Source organism: Eutrigla gurnardus (assembly GCF_963514095.1).
Source record: "Eutrigla gurnardus genome assembly, chromosome: 14".
NCBI lineage: Eukaryota > Metazoa > Chordata > Actinopteri > Perciformes > Triglidae > Eutrigla > Eutrigla gurnardus.
The window spans coordinates 1,669,685-1,693,098 of NC_139937.1; the positions used below are offsets into that span (position 1 = coordinate 1,669,685).

Sequence of the window (23,414 nt, forward strand, 5' to 3'; positions counted from 1 at the left end):
CAAGTTGGCACTGAATTCAAATTATGGGAGATCAGGGGGGGTGGGGTCCACCCACTTCCATCCCATAAATAACGACGTGGCAGTCCTCAGTGGTGATTATCATCATACAGTCTCGGCTCGTCAGCGGTGCCCAGTGGGTCCTGATCAACATAAGGCGATAATAGCTGCAGCCAGATTTACTTTGACAGGAGGATTGGATGGGCGTCAAGGGAGTGAATAATTGGACAAACGCCGTCAAGAGTCTGCCCATAATACTCAAATGAGAGCTAAATCACATTTGTATCCCATGACTACGTAAATCATTTAATGAGAAGCCAAGAGAGGTGATCATTTCTACCATGTGCTTTATAAAAAACACCAGGCTCTTCTTCCCATGCACATATTGATTTATTCAATGTTGTCATGTAGATACAGTGGAATGGAAATGAAATATGACAACACAATTAGAATAAAAGCAAACTCACAATGTGTCCCACTGCAGGATCCTTTCAAGAGCTTCTCCTCTTCAGTCGACGGGCTCAGACACAAATAAATCACATGTGGTTCAAGCATTCAGTTGAAGCATTGAATAGTGTCCCATTCAGTGTTTGTCACAGCCATTCCACTGGCCAGAATCTACAGCAGCCAGGTGCTGAGCCACCTGAATAGAACAGGGCCAGACTTCATTAACTGCCCTCCAATGACATGTCAAAATGGCTGCTGTGAAAATGGTCTACAGAGGTGACCCCTTTTAATGATTTACTTCAACATGGCATTGCAGAAGCTAATATGCTTTAAGATTAGCATGTGCATCAATTTTCTAGGGCTGGTGGTTTAGTGGGTAGCACTGTCACCCTCACAGCGAGAGGGTCTCGGGTTCGATTCCCAGGTCGGGCCTGGGTTCTCCCTGTTTAAGCGTGGGTCTCACTGGGTTCTCCGGGTTCCTCCCACACTCCGAAGACATGGATGGGGATAATTGATGACTCTTAATTGCCTGTAGGTGTGAATGTGAGTGTGAATGGTTGTCTGTCTCTACATGTCAGCCCTGTGATGGACTGGTTACCTGTCCAGGTGTACCCTGCCTTCGCTACCTAATAACTAAAATGTTTCATTAATTATTTTGGGGTTGGATTCTTTGTTTTCTTAATTTCAAGATATTGGTCTCAGTTATCACCCATCTGGAAACGTACCAGTCCAGTAGTTTGGGAGAACTTTGGTCCGATGTGAGTGTAGGGCAGCATATCAGCACATCTTCCTGCAGTAGTGGTCTGTCCTTGGGAAGAGTAAAGTCCCTGAACTGATTACAAGACAACTAAGCATAAAGCACTGACATCTGCAGGAGAACAGCTGTACAGCTGTGTGTTTAGTATTCAGGATGTGGAATTAGTCTGACAAAGCTCATCCAAACAGATCCAGGTCACAGATGGTTTGTCATTGAAAAATATTTCCCTGACAATATATTTAATAAGCGACATGCATCGTCTCACACAGCAAACATACACAAACTTGCATAGACACCCATATGGTTTGGAGGATCATTTTCCTTTTATTGCAGAAAGCTGTCCAGTCATTGTAATGGAATGAGGAACGCAGCAAACGGCCTGAAAACACCTCAAGCCTTCAGTACACTCTTCACGCTGTTAGTTTGAGTATTTCCACACAAAAACATCACATGAACACAACTATCTGTGCTGCTATCAGCATGTCAGTGTTGAGGAACTGCTTACACGGTACCAATGGTAGAAACGCCTACATGTTGCTGCAGTGTGATGTATTACACAGTAACACAGCACTGTGCTGGAGTTCCCTCAGTGAATACATGAATGAGGGATGACCGTTGCACGTGATAATACAGCACTCAGGATTGCAGCGGGCCATCACACAATGAGAGAGAGAGAGAAAGAAAGAGAGAGAGAGAGGCCAGTCAAACTGAAAAAAGTCAAGTTTCTAATTTCAACAGGAAATTAGATTAAAACATGGTGTTGACGGCAAACACTGAGAATTGTCTGCATCAGGTGTCATAACAGGATTAAAAGATCTGACCATGACATTGAGCAAAGTATGTGTGTACTGTTATGAATTATGATGGACAGAGATGGCCAGTCTCTCTTTCTATGTGGTTAAAGGACGTTCAGAAGAATAATTTCATCAAACATACCTGTTCTCTTTCTTGCGACTCATATTGGCCTGGTAAATACATGAGCATGTTAAACGCACTGATTAACACATTATATCTCGTATAAGAATATTTAATCACACAGGCTATTTCTTGGTCAAGGGCTCTAATGCCTGGAAACTAAAACCACGTGTCACTTTCCCACTTTTTGTCTGGCTGAAACAAACAAGATAATAATGTGGCAGCAGTGATCTTTAGAGGAGTTTTGCTTTTGTGCAGAGATGAAATAGTCTTTGTGCTAACCTCAGCTGTGCCTCCTCTCTCTAACTTCATAATTACCAGACCGATACAATCTTCTCATCCAAGAAGCAAGCGTGAAGCGGATTTCGCAAAATGTTGAAACATTCCTGTGATTGATTAAGCAGTCTGTGTTGGATCAAACCCACTGTACTGTAATAAGCATATGAACGTGCTGAATGAGGAGCCAAAAACCCGGCACTAAATACTGTAAATCTGCATCAGCAAATATCATTTTTGTAGTAGTTAAAACACTACAAGTTAAGTTCCTGAAACGGCCTCGTCCAGCAATACAGAAATATATGTTGAAATGTCCTGCTGACTGTGAGGAATCACACCAAATAAAATATCACTCTCAGATGCAGTGTTATCTAAATCAAAACAGATAATAATTTCAGATAAATTAACTGACAAGAGCGTCGTAATACTGAAAACTATGTGTGTAAAAATGTTTTTATTCATTCCACTTTTATGGCCTAATGTCTCGTATCCCATCACCACATCCTTGAACTAAAGCTGCCACTCTGAAAAGGATTCAGAATCATGGTCTTAAAGCTCCAGCTGCTCTGAGAGCCAAACGGCACCCCACTGAGGAACATATCAACACAGCATCAAACTGGGTTTAACATCCTTCCCTGCACTTTGGCATCTCAGCTGTTACTTATCAATAGAATTATTGAAACCCAGTTGGTTGATTATTCCAGGTTGAGAAAAGTTATTTTGTTCATTTGTTTCAGAGAAAGACAGAAACCAAACCAAAGCAGACTCATTCCTAGAAGCAACACTGAAGAACGAGCTCCATGGAAGAACAAGCCGAGCAGAGGCACAGCATGGAATACATGACAATGTTTGTATCTTATATGGAGGAGGAAACCGGGTGGCTTAATTCAAATAGATCATGTTAATGTACAGAGAAGGGAATGGCCTGAGGAGTGGAGATGCAAGAACAATTTGGAAGGAATGCAGATTCAGGAAACAAAAGGAATGAAATTGCACTGGGGTCATGGAAGAGGAACTACTCATGTTTATGTAAAATTATCACTCGCACTCATTTTCCCGAAGGACATTGTACATGTTGACAGTGAAACCAGACGGCTTATCTTCCTTCGGTCTTGGATGTCCAAGACCTTCATCTTCATCATCTCCGTCCTCATCATCATCGGCGTCCCGGTCCCTCTCTTCCTCCGGCTCGGTGCTGGACTCTCCGTCGTCATCATCGTCCCTCTCTCCTGTTCCTTCCTCCTCCGTCATCCTTCCCTGCAGAGCCATGATCTCCGGCAGGTCTGGGTGATTTTCCCAGTGCTCTGGAGGCCAGAAATAAACCCAAAAATATGATTAATTCCACCACCTGCTGTTTTTACCCATTAAATACAAGAGCATTTACCTTTGAGGCAGCTGTAGCCAGGTGGTCTCAGGCAGAGGCACAATCTGCCATCAATTGCCAACCGCAGGAGACTGTTAGCTGCACGGTACACATCGTTGCGAGCTGCTTTCGCGGTCTTATAGCCTCTCCGCTCTGCCCATGCTAAGGAATGCAAAGACAGACGGAAGAGACACAGGACAAGTGTTAGTGGCAGTATAACACATCATGACCATGGTTCAGAAGTTTAGAAAGTCTGGCCATAATCTCTTTCGTATTGCCATCAAAGCTCACACGCCGGTGGCTCAAAGAGGGAATTGGCTTTATACTTGTGAATGGAAGATTTGGATATTTTAACCAATGGACTATAACTTGGATGCCAATTTGGGGGAGTTGGCCATTTGGCTCTCACTATATGAGTGTACTGAGGTAGTGATGAAGTAGCTGAGTAAGTGTCACTGAGAACAGACTTACCCTCACACACATCCCAGGCAGTCCAGCTGAGCTCTTCAGACTCCTGGTTTCTATTATGGGCCTTGTTCTCCAGCAAAGTGGGATGTATGAGCTTCAGCACAGAGAGAAAAGGGGTCCTTTCGCACAGATAACCAACTGAGCTGTAGGGCTCCTGCAGCTGAGACACTGGGAAGATTCCTGCCAGAATCTAGAGAAAAACATTTTTCAAAAACTGAGCATTTGAAATATAACACAAGGGAACTAATCAAATCAACATGTCATCTACTCAGAGGTGTGTGAGAAAATGGCTCTTCAAGACAATTGTGTTTCTATTGATCCTAAAGAGTGAGGTTGTACCTGCAACTGCTTATTGACAAGCGAGGGGAAAACCAGTCCAGGGCAGTCGCAGAGTCTGACTGTCGGGGTGAGGTAGTACGTCTGGAAGTATTTGGTGTGGCCTGGTGTTCGGGACACGCTCACTACCTTCCTCGCCACGAGGCTGTTTATAACAGAAGACTTACCAACATTTGGAAAGCCTATGGGGAAAAAGAGGATGGTTTCAGATAAGTCTTTAATATCGACATATACAATTATCTTCGTAAAAGTAAAAAATCTGGCTCCAGGGTTCAGAGTCAGTAAAAACTCCGACGTATACCTATGCAGCCCAGTGTGAGGACCCCATCTTTGTACAGCTCCTGGGATGGGCTGCTCATGTCCATAGCGCTGTCACTTTGATGCTCCATCAGCACCGACTCGGCTCCGTCAGCGGGTCGCTCCCCATCAGCTTGCTCACAAACAGCATCTCTCTTAATCTTCTGCTCCCAGCTGGATAGGTCAACTTTGAAAACAAGAGGTAACAGACGGGTCAAGTTCACAGAGTTATTCTGACTTTCTGATGGGGAGGCTAGATGAAGAGAGGAGAGACACCCACCTCTACCTGCTGTGATCGCCTGACAGGCCTGCAGGATATCTGTAGGACCCCCAGCATGACTCCAGTCAGCCTTCCTCCTCATCCTCTTCTTCTGGAGCACTACAAGCCAGCACACAGACAAGCGCTTGTTCTGATCACAACAAGATCCAGTCAGGTTATGCTGGTGATATAGCACTCAAATTCACTGTCTGAAGTTATCTTTAATGTGTCACTCAGTCCTCTTCCCATCCCAACACTTTCTCCCCACCTCCTACCCTCCCCCTACTCCCCCCTGTCCTCACCTGTGCTGTAGGGCTGTCCAGGGTGGGAGGTGAAGCAGACTATTTGCAGGTGGGGGAACTGGGAGGTCAGGTAGTGTTTCCAGGCGATCACCAGGGGAGGAGGACAAAGGTCAGCTTTGTTCAAAACCAGGACCACATGCTTCTGGAGATCTGCTGTGATGTAGTGGTATAGGGTTGGAGGGAACTGCAACACCTGGGTGATGCAAATGAGGATACCTCTTATTAAAAATAGTAATTATTCAGCAAATAAACCACTAGATCATGTCATTAATAGGAAGAAGATTTAAATTATTATTATTATTATTATTATTATCAATAAGGACGAAAAAGCAAATTCAATTGTATGGACTTAATATTTCAGTATGTGTTTGAAGTATAATTTTCTCGACTACTACTTCTATGTTCAGTAATAAATGTATCTGGCCTATATCACATTCAACTTTGTCTTAACAACATATAGCATGATATATTCTCTGCTATAATATGAACTGTTTTACCAAATTGGCAAACAAAAACATGACATGATGAAGTGTTTGATTAATTGATGATTAAACACAATGTCAGCTATTCAGGTGGCTGTTGACTGTGTCTCCATCTAGTGGTGAGATCCATCCTGCAGGCTTTTGCAAACGAGTTCACTTACCGGGTGCCTGATGTCCACAATGAGCAGGATGATATCTGACATCTCCAAAACTCTCCATAGCTGCCTCCATGTCTAAAACAATGAAAATGGGCGGAACAATTTAATAAGGTTTACCATTGTAAAAGAAAACAGTAAATATATTCACAATTTCCGTTCATATTCAGCATGACAAATTATTAGGAAAGAATGGGAAATTTAAGCTGGCGTGCAGGACTTATAAATAATAATAATTAAAAAAACAAACATAAATGAAGATCCATCAGCCCCTTGCCAAACAAGTTCAAACACAATGCTGATGAAGCCTCCTGCTGCCAGAGAAAGCTCTCTGTATTTACCAGTATACCGGAGCTGTGGTGTTTGGGATGAAATTCACGCTCTGAGAACACCAGAAGAATGAAGATTGTTCTCAGAAAGAGTCCTTTATTTCACTCTTAAACAACGCCATTACATAAGAAATAGTATCATCAACCAACCTTGCTCACTCAACAGTTCTTCACAGCATAGCTGCTTATTCTAGCTCTGTGATTGGATACACAGATTGTCAGCCTGCCTGTATTAACAAATATCTTGACAGACAGGAAGGGGGAAGAGACCATAGGAGCAGCAGCCAGGAGAATGGCAGAAGCTAATAGCATCGAAACGTTCCTGGAGTAAATCAAAAAGAAACTTGACCTTCAGAAAAAGGAATAAAGTCAAAACAGAAAGCGATCATCAGTGAAAGAGAGGGAGTTGCCTATCTGCAGGCATACATCATGAGCACATCGACAGTGTTTGTGCAACTGAAATTCAGATTCTAATAATACCGTTTTATTAGCGTTGCTGCCAGCAGCCTTCAGGTAACATAAACATGCTAAAGGCTATTGCTAAAGCTAGTGTTTGGTTTGTCCAATAGGAGCTAGCAGAGAAACATGGCGGTGCAAAAAGCTGGACGCCGTGGAAGAGGATCTGATCCCTCTGTACATATGAAGGGCTCATTCTGAGCTAAAAGACCCAAATAATTCTTAGTTTCAGGTTTTCATACACAAGTGAAAACATAGTTCAGAATATTATTTTGCATTTCTGCCAATAAATCCCCCCTAAATCCTACACACTGGTCCTTCAACATATGTATTATTGTGTTTAATGCAAGGCTCCATTTTCATGCTATAAAAATAATATCTACTCAAACAGGCATCATTTTGAAGCTCAGCTCCACTTAAAAAGCCATCATCTCTCCACTACTGAGAGTCACTTATTACACCACCAGCTGCTCAAGCCCTGCTTCTGCTGTAATGTGCCTCCTGAGCTCAGTCCACACTTTGAAATGAAATGATCTGCAGGGTTTTTGATTTTGAAACATAGTGTTACCATTTTCACAACCAGAGCAATATCACAGCACGTAAAAGGTATTATGGTACTATTTCCCCAGTTGAAAATACCAGACAACACACAGCCATGTAATATAATTCTTACAGATCCCCACATGATCAAATTTTACCACAACGAAATGTTCAACTCATGGTACGTCCTGGAATATTATGGTGGGTAACAGCCTCAACAGTGATGTGTGTGCAGGGCTCCAGACTAACTTTTTGCATTGGTTGCACTGGTGCGCCTAACTTTTTTTTTTTTTTTTAGGTGCTCCAGCACAAAATTTAGGTGCACCCACATTTTTCATCGCGTCTCCTTTAACGCCAAAAAGTCACCTTTTTAATCGCTCTCCTTTTACATAATGATGCCCCCCTTATGGCCTATGTTAACTGCAGCACCATCAGCACCCAGAGCACCCGTTTTCTCCAGCCAATCTGCACACTGATGCCCAAGCGCAGCAAATGCTTGCTTTGTGGCAGCATAAATTTCTAAAGGATGAAAATATCATACAGGTCACTAGCCTATAGATTGCAAATGGAAAACTGTTTGGGCCCTAGTTTCGTGGCGCAGCGCAGGGCGGCGCAGGGTGGCGGAGCCGGCGTAATGCCAGTTTCGACCCGCGCAGCCTTGCGCACGGTCAGTTTGGCAGTTTGGTGGATCGCCTGCGCCAAGATGGGTGTGGCGGCGCAGCAGGGGGAGGCGTCACAGATTCAGCTTGGCGTAGCGGAAGTTTCGTGGCAAAAAGCCTCGCCGAGACTGCGCTGAAAGTACGCCAGCTCCAACCTGGTCTACTTTCGGCGCATGGCGTAAATAAAGTCCATTGATTCAATGCGAATCACAGCTGGCGGAGTGGAAGTTTGCCTGACGGCGCGCAGTGCGCACACGTCACCGAGACCTCACAGGCAGGTTTCCACAGTTCCAGGCACATTTAAATGCAATAAATAATCACAACAAACACTATTTAATGCAACTAATTGAATCAACACATGAATTTATATCTATATAGATTGTCCCGTCACATCTGACGTCAGATCAAAGGCGGATGGCACGCGTAACGGAAACTCAGCCTCTCGGACCAAAACATCTCCCTCTCTCTCTCCTGTTTTTTATTATATCGGCACTGTTATTATTATGATACGCGCGCACAGCGCGTGATGAGCGTGGTGGGAGCGGCGGCGCTGCTTCTGTCATTGGGTTGTCAAGTGACGGAACTTGCACTGAACCTCCCCTAACGCATTAAAGGAGAGGAGAGGAGCTCATTTGATTGGTGAAGATCTGAATCGGCTGTATTAATCCCAGTCCACGCCTCGTCTCCTCCTCGTCTCCCACTCACGCCTTCTTCTCCTCCCTCTTTCCCACTTGCGCCGGTGGGCGAGACGGGAGGTGTGCCTGCGCGAGCCTGCGCGGTGCACGAAACTTGCAAAGTCCAGGCGGACACACCCTGTCGACGTGGCGCAGGTGCGCTGAGAGCTGACTGCGCCTGGTCTACGAAACTAGGGCCCTTTATGTGATCTTAGCCTAGCCTACTTATATTTTTACTTAGGCTATTCATTTTTAATAATATTAGGAATAGCTACTATACAATTTCCTATTCATGATCTCTCATGCTGTAATGTGGGCCTTCAAACACTGTGCGTGTCCATGCTCCACCGACATGTCCAATTAACATGTTGACCGGCCTCCCTTTATGCAAAATGCGGCAGTAGACAATAACGCACTCCTTCGTAGAGACGTCTGTGTCGCCGTCAATCATGAATGACGTGTACGTGGCGTTTCCAACCTCCGCAGCTGTCTTGTTCTTTAGTGTGTCGGCGTTATTTTTCCATCAGAATAATTTCGGACTTAAATTTAGTGAACGGCAACTCCTCCTTTGCAATATTGTATGCAACGTTGAATTTTACAATAATTTCAGATTCCTCAGCGGACCTGATTGATACAGCCTGACGCTGAAATGCAGCTGGATGAGGGGCCACTTTATTAACACAATTATCACGGCATGTAGTATGCTTTTTGGACATATTGCGCTTTTTCAACGTCTCGATGCGAAATGTTGTTGACTCTTCCACAAACGCACTATTACCGGCCAAATGCTGACCGCACTCCGGACAATAAATGCAGTGCATTGAGTCCCTTTCTTTATCGTACATCAGCCAGGGAAATTGCTTCAACCAGTCCTGTCTGAAGGCATATTTTTGGGCTTTTTAATTAGTCTCGGGTAGGTTTGTCCCGATCCGATATTTGGATCGGATCGGCCGCCGATATTAGCAAAAAAATGCATATCAATATCGGATCGGCCTGCACGGGAAAATCCCGATCCGGACTACCGATCCAGTTTTTTTTTTCAGTTTTTTCCCCAAAATCCGGTCTGCGTTTTCCAGCACACCTAGTGCACACCTAGCGACCTGTCCAGCGTCCCCTAAACAATAACAGGACGGACTTGTCTGTGCATGTCCCACTAAGAATTTAAAGTTATCGATAAAAATGTCAGCTGTGTGGGATTATTTTACCCTAAAAGACAAAGTTTGTGTGTGGTTAATTGACTATTTATTTTCTACTCAGGTTTTCTGTGTGTTTTGCTTTTTTTTATACAGTTTACAATATTTGCACTGATGACTTTTTAAGCCTTGGTTTACACTCTTGTTGTTCAAGAGCAGAGCACTGATGCCAATTCAGTTTGTGTGGTTAATTGACTATTTATTATTTTGTCTATTTTGTGTTTATTTAACCCTGTTAAGAATAAACAGGTCAGCTTCTCATTACTAACCATTGTGGATTATTCAAACTAACCTAATTAAGTTGGCTAGTTGTTCTTAAGAGTAAAACCCTTTTCAACATGAGTCTGACAACAAAATAAGTAAATATCTTTAATCTTTAATACATGCTTGGATCGGCCGGTATCGGTATCGGCCGATACTAAAAGCTACAATATCGGTATCGGATCGGAAGTGCAAAAACCTGGATCGGGACATCCCTAGTCTCGGGGCGAGGCTTTCTGCCTCTCTTCATTTTCAAAGAAAATCGAAGCGCTCAGCACTCATTGTCCTGCTCAGCTCGCTCGCATTTTTGGAACTGACACAATTTACAGCAGAAAAGGACCACAGCCAATCAGAGGCAAGGACCCGCCCGAGCTCTGTCTCTTATTGGTTTAGACCACGATACCATCAGGAGAACACAAAGAGATGCTGCGCTTATGATTTTTTTTTTCACCCGAGCAGCGTTAGGTGCACCAGTGCGACCTACAATTTTTCAGTCGCACTCATAAAAATTTTGGTCGCACTCGTTTTAAAACCACATATAATAAAAATGGTTCTACGGCTGCATATTAATCCTGACGCTCACAGCTGAAGAAAACAATTCATACTGAGGGCAAAGAGGGTCAAATGCACGCGTGTACACCAAAGAACTTTGATGTATGGACTAACCTTCCTCACCAGAAATGTTTTAGGGTTTGACCTTCATTGCTGGGTCATTTAATAAAATGAATTAAATTAATTTTGATATGCTAGACTAATTGTTAGGAAAAAGACTTACAAATTATCTGAACTGGGGATTTCAAAATACAGTGTTAATGTGCAAATTTCCAGTGAGTTCACCAATGATCTTGGTAAGTCGTCCCCTTTGTCCGAGTTAGTTTAGCTTGTTAACACAATGTTGACACTTGTAAAAACAAAAAAAATGTCATTCAGCGTGCCCCACATCGGGTCACCTAGCTGTCTGATTTTGTACACAAAACGAAACAAATAAAGAGCAGAAAAGTGGTTTCTGGTCTAGCAATGGCACGTTGATGGTCAAAAAGCCCTAAAGACTGTATCAAGACTGTAATTTACCTCCAGATTGTGTTCAAAATGACTTAGAGAGCCAGCTGGGTTTCTGGAATGCAGGTCATCCAGGTAGTCTCTGTACGACTTCTCCTCTTTCCGAAGCAGATTCTCTCGTGTCATCTCATAACTCCAAGGCGGCCGTCGTGGGAAACCAAGACCTGGCGGTGAATAATTAAGTTTCAGCGTGTCAAGCAGTGACCTACTCCATTAACCTACTCTGCACATCTGTTTAGCTTATTTAAAGACGGTCATGTGCAAAGCATTAAAAAAACAGCAAGACCTTTCTCTGAGGGGTAGATGTCATTGATATTGATCTCATGTTCTTTGTCTGAGACTGGCTGCAGGACCTTCTCCATGGCCAACTTCTTCCTCTTTTCCACGTCCTCTTTACTCTCTTTCTCAAAGTGAAGTCGGTACCTGAGGAGAGGAGTATGTATGTGTGAACAGTATGTGGTTTACTACACCCAAATTAGAGCACTCAAAAAAGCCATTGCCAATTAAATATAAAAGACACCAATACATTGTGTCTGCATGCTATGGCAGGGCAATATAGCAATATAATATTTATATTGTGATAAAATATGTAGTCTACATAGACATACGCTTAGATTTTGGATATAATATAATATTCTAATATGGCACAAGTCTTTTACTGGACTTACCAGACTGTTCTCGCACTATTAATTTCCTTTACCATCTTAGTTATGAAATTATTTGTCAATTAAAAATCTCATTGTGTAAATATTTTGTGAAAGCAGCAATTGTCACCCGTATAAGATTGTTATAATTTATCGATAGAGGCATTTCCTCAGAAATATTGTGGTATTGGATTTTCTCCACATTACTGCTCATTACTCTGACATATTGCTCCAATGAGTTATCATAGAGTAGCCACTTCATTATCAATTCAAGCATTTTACTGCTACTCCAGGCAATTCATTATAGGTACCACTAAGTGTCACATATACCATACATTAATGAAAGCAAATCAAAGGGAGTATTAATAATGATGATATCGACAAATCACCTGTTGGGGTCATATCGTCCTTCTCTGCCGAAGGGCTGCTGATTTATTCTCCTAACATCAGTGGTCTCGCTGTCTGAGGTGTCCGACTGTCGCTCCCCTCGCTCCACACTGGCATTGCGGCTGCTCGGCCCTGAACCTGTGTCACCTGGAAGTCAAACACAGGCCCACATCCAATACTAATAAGACTAATAAATATCTACTTTTCCCACTCATAACTGGCTGTCACAGATGTGGACATGCTTCTAGACAGGTGCCCCCCAGCTAAGTCCCAATCCAGGAGGAAATGTGGCATCTCCACATTGCTAAATGCTGACAGCTTTCATTGAAATTAACTGCAAAAGCTTTTCAACCTAGAAAATAACAAAAATAACTTGCTTGTTTCAAATTGTTCTGGTATCTCACTAACTTGATCACAAGAGTACACTGGCCCTACAACAGCCTCTTGCACTGATGAGTGATGATGCTATGTTATGTTATTCGACCTTAGCTTAATAACATATTGTTTTGAGCTACTAATGCACATTGTGGAATGAATTGCATGCATATGAAATTCAGGGTTTAAATTGTTTATAAAAAATGTAAATAAATGCACCACTAAAAATGCTTATGCTGACAATGTGTGAGAAGACATGGCTTGATTGCCACTGCCTGTTTGAGTGTAAAAAACTGGTCTTGATTTGAAAATGAATCTCTTTCTCATGGTAGACATGGTATAACAGCTGAACTCCCTAAAGACAGCTGCAAACAGTATGATGCAAACAAAAACAGCCTTACAAGAATGAATTACTGTTTATTTGATTTGTTTTTATATTGTTGTCTGTGATACAGCTGCATTTCGCTGTGTAATTCTGTGTTCAATATGTTGAATAATTCAACAGCTTTGACTGTCATATAAACGCACGTTTGAGGAGTAAAACGATGTGCTAAAATGGTTTTGAACTTGCTCTCCAGTGAGTACTTTGTCACCATGGCCTCTCTGAATCTGGCACATTGTCGTGTCTCGTTCAGGACTGGTTGTGATGATTATTTAAGTTTATAACGCTTCTGAAACTAATTCCGAAACCAACGCCAGCCGTTCTGTTGTAACCGAGTACAGTGACGTGACAGTCGGTACGTTCAAAGTTATGTCACATTGCGTGTTATTACAGCTACCGTTAGCTTACAGGAGGCATGCAGTGTTGTCGTACGAGCTAGGTGGTCTGCTGCTCTACTTGGAAATCGTACTTAACCCGACTCTGACACACAAACGGCTTGCTGCTTAGCTACATTCAGATGTGGAGCGTGAACCGTTAGCTAACTGCTAACGCTAGCATGGCAACGCGCACGGCAAATGTACTTACCTCTCTTCCTCTCCCGTTTGACTTGTAGCTGTTTCTTCTTCTGTTTGTTGCTAAATGGCTTTTTCCGGGGCATAATTAAACTGTAAGCTGGTTAATATAGCTATGCACGGCTGCGTTTCGCTACCTACAGCGAGTCACACAGCTCTCTTCTCGGCGTTATTTACATGGGTGAAGTTTCTCGACTCCTACACTTTTCAGTGACGCCATATCCACTGCAGACCGCAGAGAATGGCGGACGAGACCACATGTTTGTTTTCAGACTGCCCGAGTTTAGATCATTTTGGCCTTATTTAGATACACTTATCTAGAATTAATTTAACACTGAGTAAACTTTACTCCAAGTGCCATTATATACATTTACCAAGAATACGTTGCCTAAACTGACAATAAACCACCTCCTCTTCAATGGTACAGTCCACTTTTGTAAACACCTCACACATTTGCACATTCCAGCAGGGCAGACACGCTTAAAACAATAAATATACCTAGATGCATCCTGAATACCCTGGCAACACAGTGATTCTTGACAAAACATAAAAGGGTATTTACATGATGCTACATTTAATGATTATAGAGCTGAAAATATTTGTCGGTTACTTTGAAAATCAATTAGCAACTATTACGATTACCAAGGCAAAATGGTAACAAAAAAATCACTTTGGTGCCTCTCAGGTGTGTATACTTGATACTGAATATTTGTCTTTTTGGACTGCATTCTAAACTGTCAAATTGGCTTTGGGAAATATGGCCACTTTATTTTCAACTGAGAAGATAATTGTAATATAGCCTATTAGTAACAGCCCTTAATCAATGTGATTCATAAAGCCACTATGGCGCATGTGTAAATTTGGAATGGAAATATGCCATTAGACAGAAACAGGAAATGAGAAACATATCAGAGGGTTTATTATAAGCCAAAAAAGGACAAATTTCAGACGTGTCAGTATGTCTATAAAGAAGTATTATAAACATCGTTATCGTGGAAGTATAATAGCAAGAACACATTTGAATAAGATTTCTGGACATCCACACAAAGCAGTACAATAGGGTTACATGAAACATGAACTGGCCCATCACTTCCCAAAAGGTCATGTGAAGGCCTGCGAATGGGTCTAAATAGGTTATATGGATTACAACATCCTTTAAACACACAATCATACATTATAAACTGGTAGTATATACAGTATATCTATATATACTTGATTGATATTTTATCTTTCCTGAAAAGGAAATTACCTCGATGTCCCTTTAAAAAGAATTCTTTGCAGGCATTTATTTTACAATATAGTAGAGGTGATAACACTGATGTAAAAACTGAAAGTTTCTGCGAGAAAGTAGAAAAATTTACCTTCACAGTCAACTATCAATTTCATCAACAGAGAGACCATAAATTGCTATGGCCAGAGCAGTATTTGTAGCGAAGAGCAGGAGGTGATAAAACAACAATGTGGAAAAGCACTTTGACTCTCTTCCTATCGTAAAACCATCACTGTGATGGACCAAAACATACTATATTGCCTTTACATGCACTTTTCTTCTCAGACAGGACATTTAAGCAAAAGGAAAACAAAATAAAACAAGGCAGAAAGAAAGAGACAAACTAAAATAAAATTTAAAAATTTAAAAAATCTTAGTCTTCGGTATACTTTGTCTCCATATCTTTTGTCCTGTCTGCCTCAAATCATAGTTCAGGCACAGTCATATGTTCCATCATACGTCCTTGTATCACCTTGGTATTGCTTGAATCCTTCAACACTCCACATGTTACATTTTTTAATTATTTAACTCCCCCAGCCACAAAACTCCTCCCTTTCATTACCTCTATGAGTTAAGGTGCTCCACTTGAATAGTGGATGCTGACACAGTGAGACAGAGGTCCTTGTGTGAAGTAATGTCAGCTACGCTGACAGGTTTGTACTGGATGTCACTGGCAGACACTGTCTTATACTGGTGCAGGTCAAATGGGCAGGAGATGGTTTCTGTCTGGGGATAGCTGTTCTGGCTCTGGCCCTGCTGCCCTCCGCCTGCTGCTCTGCTCCCAGCTCCCCCAGGTCGGCTAGATCCCCCCTCTGAACTGTCTCCCCGGCTCTGACCCTGACCCTGGCTTTGGTTCTGTTGTGCTGCCTGTGCTCCTGGTGCAGTCATCTGGTCTGGGTTGTGTTTCTCCATGTGTTTTACCAGATACGTCTCCTGAGATGAGGGGAGGATAGGTAGAGGGGAAACAGTGGACACATTACTACATGGTAAAATAGCTGCCATGTGTCTGATGCAGGTGAGGTGATTCATAGTGTTTCATATAGAAATGAACACTTGACTTACTGAGGTATAAGTGCGGTTGCAGAGACCACACGAGTAGATCCTCGCATGCTTGACTGTGTGTGTGGACATATGCACCTCCAGGCTCGCTGCATCTACGTATCCTTTATTGCAGTTGGTGCACTTGTAGGGCTTGTCCTTGTTGTGTTGACGGCGATGGGACTGGCAAAAAGAAGAAGAAAAGGTAAACATGTTTTATATTAAAGTCAGTTAGACAGGCTATTACCAACACGTTACATGTAACCTCTTTATGGACAAAACTCAATTCTTTCACACCTGTAAATTTGAGAGTTGCGTGAAGGATTTGTCACAGCCTGGATGGATACACTTGTATGGTCGATCTCCGGTGTGAATCCTGATGAAAAACACAAACATGTACATACATGGCCTCCTATCGATTTCACGGTGACGTAACTTGACGGCAGAAAGACACCGAGGCAGAAACTCAAGACGAGTGACTCACTTACCTATTGTGCTGCTGAAGATGACTGAGCTGTCTGAAGCACTTCTGGCAGTAAGAGCAGGTGTAGGGTTTTACTCCTGTGTGGATGCGGATATGTTGGGCCAGGTAGCTGGAGTTGGCAAATGACTTTGTACAATGGGGACACTTATGAGGCTTTGACTCTGTGTGGTTCCTGATGAGGAGGGTGAAAGGGAAAGGGTAACAGGATTTTAAAGACAGACTGAGACAAAAACGGTACTGTGCTTGACACATGCTGCAAAGTGATTCCCTCACTTTATCAAAACCTGTCAGGAAGGCCATTCCAGACAAAGTAAAGTGAAGAAAAGATTGGAGCACTAAAATATTTGGAAACCATCAGCAGAAGCAAAAACAAAATCTGTATATTTTCCCACTTTAATAGCTTTTCAGAGTGCCAGTTGTAATTCATGTGCTTTGAAATGGTTTGTGTTAATATCACAGACAAACAAAGCAGAGTGAATTATTTTGACTTTGTCCTTTGTGCGCATGTCCTTGAGCACTGGATGATTGGGATGTATAAACGGAAGAATACATGCACCCATTTGGATTGGCATTCCTCCAGAAATGACATGAAAATTGATTTGATGACAGCCAAATAGAACAGCAACAGACGACTACACATTAAGCAGAGAAGGAAAGCTGAGCAGGAAAGCCGAGCATGGCAGCGAAGGACTTCTATCACACATCGCCTTTCAATGGAGAATAGCCAAACAATAACACAATGGTTAACTGGGGAAGCAGACGGCCTTTAAACCTTCAATCTCAATGTGGTATGGTTCTGTTGAAGAAGCAATGGCAGGAGAAATGAGAGAACATGCAGACAAAGGAAACATGGGAAGTGAGAAAGCACAATGTAAAAGCAATGCAAACACGGACGGAGAGAAGCAAGTAGGCCTACTGTGCAAACACAAATGAAAAAAATATTATCATTCTATCCATTCATTTAACAAAACTCCATGCATTTCAAATGGCTATTACGATTAATGTATTCATTACAAAAAATATCCTTGTGGACAAAGCCCAAACTTTAAAAAAGTGGAATTTGAAATTTAATTTTTTGAAGAAGAAAAGGTCACTTCTGGACAGAACTAATAGCATGCAAGGCCAACATCTACATGGCAGCATGATATGCATCTGCACACCGCTCCAATCTCTTCCCCAGGAGGGAGAAGAAGACAGAAGTCCGGCCTTCAAAAAGGGAACTTGGCAGGACAGGTCAAGAGGACAGGGGAATATGGTACGTGGTTGGTGATGGCGAAGAGGGGTCTGCAGTACCGTGTGTGCTGCTGTAAATGACTGAGCTGCCTGAAAGATTTCTGGCAGTAGGAGCAGGTGTAAGGCTTGGCCCCGCTGTGGATGCGGATGTGCTGGGCCAGGTAGCTGGAGTTGGCGAATGACTTGGCGCAGTGAGGACACTTGTGAGGTTTGGCCTCTGTGTGCGACTTGGAGTGGATCTGCATGTCAGACTTACTGAGGAAGGTCGCCGCACACATCCGGCACCTACAGGCGGAGAGACACAGAAATGGGAGGGCAGGATGGAAGAACGAGGAGGAAGAAGAGGGACACATACAGAAAAGGAGACAAAAGTGAAGATGAAGGGGAAAGGGAGATGAAGGTGGAGATAGGGGAATGAAGCATGGACCCACAGGAATAAATAAGATATGATAGAAAATGAAATTCACAATAAAAAGGAAACAACACAAGATAAATCAATGAAGACGGGTGGGGGTGGGGTGGGGGTAAATACAGGGAAAGATGCCAGAAAATCAGTGAAAACTGACAAGGAAAGGTACGAAGGTACTATAAAAGGTGAAAAAGCAGGACACAAGAGTGCTTGAGAGTTTACAACTCAAAGAGCATGCTATATAAAAGGCAAAGAGGACGGCAGGTAGCGATATAGGTTGTGTGCAGAGAAGGATAGAGAGCCTAAGAAGCACTGATGTATTTGCATCTCAAATACATTAAGAAAAGGAATCAACCATCCACTATCAAGCAGGCATATTCTGCCATCACATGCAGTGAAGTGTTCAGAAGGCGTGTGTGTGTGTGTGTGTGTGTGTGTGTGTGTGTGTGTGTATGTGTGTGTGTGTGTGTGTGTGTGTGTGTGTGTATGTGTGTGTGTGTGTCAGATGCTTATGCAGCAGCGCCTAGTTCATCTATGAAAGCTGAATCTCTATTTTTGATTTGGACAGGACACAGAGGAACCGGTGTGTTTGCATTCCACAGCTAGAGCGGGGAGGAATGGGGGAGGCACAGCAGGTCATCGTTCTGGTGACACTGTACCTGTACGTCTTCGTGCTATCTTTTGGGCCATGGTCTTCCTCTTCATTTGACAGGTCATATGGGTCTCCAGGGTGATGCTGCAAAGACGCCACCTGTCAAAAATAACATTTGAATGTTATTCCTTCATTCATGTCATTATTCGATTTCCCATTCTACGTCTGTGTCCTCTTACCTGGCCACCGGCCGTCAGGTGAGCCAGTATTAGGGTTTCATTTCCCAGACCACCCATAGGACCGACCCTGGACAGTGCCGTCTTCTTCTTTCTGCCTCGTTTGGAGGGCGCTGGCATCACGACCACATGGGTCCCGTCCCCTTCTTTTTTCTCTATAACAACAGGACAAACAGCAGCAGCTTCAGAGAAGAGAATCCTCTTGAACCCTCCTGTGTAGTTGCTGTTCACTACATGTACGTCAGAACCAATAATCGAAGTAATTGCAGAAAATGTTTTTTACTGTGCTTTTTCTTTCAGGTGTAACAGACATGCACATCATGGTGAAAAATGTCCTACAGAATTATAAATCTCTGAATAATGATTCCTACAAAAAGTTTCAGAAGTCAGAGTGTCTTGAGCTTGTGTACTGTGGTGGATCCCCCAGTGAAACAGAATGTTTGAGTCGTGTACAGTTACCAGAAGGATTTAGATCAAACTAAAAGTTGGAGATTGATTGATGGATGGATGCCGTGATATTATTGGTTGAAAGTGGACGGTATTAACTTACGTAAACACACTTCATATTTTTGTTTTACAGGAAGAAAAGATAATTGGATATTGATTTTAAAATAAGAATAAATGTATTTTTGTAATTTTTGACAATATGATAATCTAAATGGGTTATAAGGGTATTTCATTTCAACAAATAAATCAAGTTAAATAAATAAATAAATAAACTGACAGCATCTCCTACATGGAAGATTTTTTTAATGATTCACTTAGATGTTAAACCATCAGAACTATTACTGACAGCCTGGATAAGAAAAAAAAATCCTTAACTGCTAATTTTCTGGCTTTTATTGCGTTGCAACTCCTGAGAACAAGCTGTGCTTAGAAGAGAATTGCTCAGTTGGGTTCGCAACTCAGTGATATCATTAAGAGCAAACTGAACAAAATCAAATTTATTTTCTCTCTCATAGCACAGCACAGTCAGTTAGAACACTACAGTCAACCGGTCTGATAATGTTCCAAAGCACGACAACATCATTAACTGTTGCATAAATTAAATGTTATATCTTGAGTCTCAGTTTTTGGTTCTACTGGTTATTGCTGCCTTTAGGCCCACGTAAGTATATATCCGCCTACAAAACCAGCGAGAACTGACAGTTGTGAAAGTGCTGGTTTCAGTCAGGATATGGTTGTTAGTGTTGCTATAGAACAGCTTTGTAAGTTGACATTCTTATATGTAGTTGTGGTGGCAGATGCACCCAAGAAACATTTGATGATGTTTAAATATAACTTACTTTATATTCAAATTACAATTAGAAGTTGTAATGAGAGTCTTAGTCACAGAAAATAATATGGCATTACATTTTAGATCCATATACATGACATTATCACATGACATGTGTGTCTTCATGTGTGTACCTGCAGAATGGAGAGCTGAAACAATCATGGTGGTCGCTGGATGACCAGAGACAAACGATTGAGAGGAGGTGGGCGACACGAGCGTTCCCTGGGGAGTTGTGATAACCAGACCGGCTTTTCAGGGGGAAAGAAAGAATCACACATTACAAAAAGGTGACAACAGATAATATGAAATCTGCCCGGAGGTAACTGGAATTTTGCTTTGCTCTCATGAACCAAATAATTGAATGCATCTCAATAAAAATCACAAACTTTATGGTTCTGAACTAAACATAATCCAGCTTAAACCTCCGGGTGTTCTTCTGATTTTAAGTTGTGAATTGATCATTGGACATTATGTAACGCGTAGTGGAATAAACATGATCCGTCTCAATACTGAGGAGGATTGGGAGGCTTTTCTGAGCAGCGAGGACTCACCTGCCGTCATGATGCCCGTGGAGGGGATAGACATCATGTTCTGGGTGCTGTGAGCAGGGTGGAGGTGTGCCACACTGGCAGCCTGCCCTCCTCCATCTGTCTTTGTCCCAGGAGTAGGGATGGTGAGGAGAGCTGTTTGGTAGTGGGACGCAGGGGAAGAGAAGGAAGCATTCTTTTCCTGTTGCTCTTTCACCTTGTTCAGGAACATGGCGTTCTCGATCTGTGATTGAGAGAGGAAAGTTTGCATTTGCTTAAAAAAGACTGGACTTCCCTCATTGTCTTCTTGTAGTCACGAAACACTCCTCAAAAAAGGAGCTTCTCCTTCCTGTGTCAATCCTGAAGAAACTACATATTCACGATTTCTTGTGCAGACTTACCTGTCCTGGTACAGTGGGGATGGGAGACCAGAAATACGATGAATTAAAATGAGAGTCTTCCATCATGTCTGCAATGACACAAAAGCGGCAACGAGTTAATACTGTAATGACCTAGTAAGTATCTGGTCAAAAAACAAGCTGTGTGAAGTGTGGTGTGTTAAACACAATTTTAATGTATGAATATGCATCATGTCAAGTAGGGTTTAAAAGAGCACTGCAGTAGTAATGGGGGAGATGTGTGTAAAAATCAGTAGAGTTCCCCTTTCCACACATGGCCCCTCTATAAAGCACAGCAGCACCATCCGGCAATAAAGCTGTCAGTCGATACTGCACGTTCACGATGACTGATGTTGGCCGTGCTGCCTCCTGACACGGTCCTTGTTGTGACAAGTCAAACATCTTAGCACACACACACGAACTAACTAAACTGGGGCTTTGGGTTTTAGGGCCCCTGGAGGTGTGTGGCTCTACGGGGCAGGTCGCTCACTGTGGCCGGTCCCGCAGCCTATGGGCCCGGCCGTGGAGGATGCTAGTAGCAAAGTGAGAGATACACACAAGGAGAGTGCGATAGACTTTTGATAAACACAATCGACAATTCATAAGTTTACATTAGAGATGATGCTCCCGGAATGTTAATTACATAGATTGTGTAATGTAATGTAATGTTCCACTTCCTTTACTGGACTATTGACTGGAAGCGCCGACAGAAACGCACACTGACTGATCCCAGTTCATAGGTCCAACTCCTGAGCTGAAGTTGGCTCAATCAACCACGAAAACACGCAAAGCTTTAAGCTAACTTTTAGGAAACGCCAGCGAGCACACAGTGTTTACTGTAAGCTCAACACAAGGACTCCATTTCGGCTCCTTACATCTTGTAGTTAATCAGGCCCGACGTGCTGATTAACATACAGTAAGCTAGCAGACAGCACGATGTGTGTGTGTGTCGTGCCCTCCTGTAGCTACTTGGAAAAAAATAACAAGCAAAGCAGAAAAAAACCAAAGGATAAAAAAACCGAAGCGAAAGAAAAAAAAGAAAAAAAGCCAATCGACCATCCTCGTAGACTTCCGGCTGTGGACGGCGGAGAGGCGGCAGCGGAGTCGTGCAAATCTAACCAACAAATACAAGCGACTGCATGGAGAATAGTGGCGTTTACCGGTAACGACGACCCCGTCTTCCTCTCGGGGACTCCCGGAGCTACACACAATGTGGACACGGTTTCCAAAACGGTCCAAAATTCCTGCAAACCACCGAAGTTTTTTTTTTTTTTTTTTTTGCCTCTTCGCTTTTTTTTTTTTTTTTTTTTTAGATTTTTTTTCTCCCTCCGGTGAAGCAGCTGCCTCGTCTAAAGCTTCACTTCCTCCGGATAAAGTCGTCAGACAAAAGGAGCGTGTGTGCTGATGTCACTTCCTGTAACGTCAACTGAGGGCCAGTTAATTTAAAACAACGAATAAAAAATGTAATGTAACGTCCTTATAGCGGCTACACGGATTTAACCGCATCCTTACACAGTTGTTTGGGTTTACTTTGTTAATTTTTGCTTCAAGTTGTAAGCGGAGGCAGTCAGTATGCTATGCTGCATTCATGTACGGTCGGAAATAACATGATGTCTTCATTGGCAGAGTCATGAAACTTTGTATAGCCCAAATAAATATATTTTCTTATCTCAATTTACAAATTATTCCAAAAGGGAATAATCCTTGTAACAAATTGAGCGCTTTATAAATCATTGCCTTAGTTGAGTAATTTAAACTCATACTCACTTCCTCTGAGTTAATGATGTGTGCTTTGAAATTACTAATTCAGTCAAATGAACTATCAACCTGAATCCTACAAGTCCTTGCCCTCCGCACACCATGAATGGATCACCTAAAGAGCCTTGACAGGTCTGTGGTCCATACAGGGCTGAATTCATCTCCCAAAAGACTCTAGCTGCCCTGGATCATGTTAGGCCTTTGGGTCCCTGAGGGTCTGGATCAGGGATCACCTATAGACAGAGCCAGTAAGACAATATATTTTAACCTATTTCAGTTGTGATACTTCATAGCATTAATATGTGTGACTCAAGCTTCAATTATTCGGTGACAGTAAATAACTGACAACAATTTTAATAATTGGTTCATCGTTTGAGCCATTTTTTAAGCAAACATGCCAAACATTTAAAGATGCTATTGACAACATTGACAACATCCAGCCACTAGATGTCACACTCACACTCCCCCCTTCCATTGCATTCACGTCACAACACAGCTGTTGCTCGAAGCGCCTGCGGCCTCAATGGGTTGCCAGTTCGTTAGTTAGCTAGCTTCAACGGTATCTTACCGGTCAAGAAGAAAAGCAGCCACCTCGGCTTGACTTTTCA

The 23,414-nt window shown here is 42.6% G+C and overlaps 2 protein-coding genes across 3 annotated transcripts; both read right to left on the bottom strand.

Annotated features, from left to right (window-relative positions):
- Nucleotides 1-1,502: 1,502 nt before the first annotated feature.
- Nucleotides 1,503-13,811, bottom strand: gnl1 (guanine nucleotide binding protein-like 1). Its single transcript, XM_084027868.1, has 12 exons — nucleotides 13,599-13,811; nucleotides 12,259-12,403; nucleotides 11,512-11,648; nucleotides 11,238-11,389; nucleotides 6,061-6,132; nucleotides 5,418-5,610; nucleotides 5,137-5,235; nucleotides 4,861-5,043; nucleotides 4,563-4,741; nucleotides 4,227-4,413; nucleotides 3,777-3,917; nucleotides 1,503-3,696 (listed from the first exon to the last, which is right to left on the bottom strand). Exons 1-12 carry the CDS (start codon nucleotides 13,669-13,671, stop codon nucleotides 3,431-3,433), a joined length of 1,827 nt encoding a protein of 608 aa, XP_083883994.1. The 5' UTR covers nucleotides 13,672-13,811; the 3' UTR covers nucleotides 1,503-3,430.
- A 670-nt stretch (nucleotides 13,812-14,481) lies between these two features.
- On the bottom strand, nucleotides 14,482-22,385 carry znf384b (zinc finger protein 384 b). Of its 2 annotated transcripts, XM_084026483.1 has the most exons (11): nucleotides 22,209-22,383; nucleotides 21,052-21,119; nucleotides 20,675-20,894; nucleotides 20,258-20,371; nucleotides 18,851-19,002; nucleotides 18,679-18,770; nucleotides 17,671-17,895; nucleotides 16,382-16,549; nucleotides 16,191-16,269; nucleotides 15,918-16,076; nucleotides 14,482-15,788 (listed from the first exon to the last, which is right to left on the bottom strand). In XM_084026483.1, exons 2-11 carry the CDS (start codon nucleotides 21,115-21,117, stop codon nucleotides 15,420-15,422), a joined length of 1,644 nt encoding a protein of 547 aa, XP_083882609.1. In that variant the 5' UTR covers nucleotides 21,118-21,119; nucleotides 22,209-22,383; the 3' UTR covers nucleotides 14,482-15,419. The 2 variants fall into 2 exon arrangements, with proteins under 2 accessions (XP_083882609.1, XP_083882610.1); XM_084026484.1 differs by lacking the exon at nucleotides 17,671-17,895 and having other exon boundaries at nucleotides 22,209-22,385.
- Nucleotides 22,386-23,414: the final 1,029 nt, after the last annotated feature.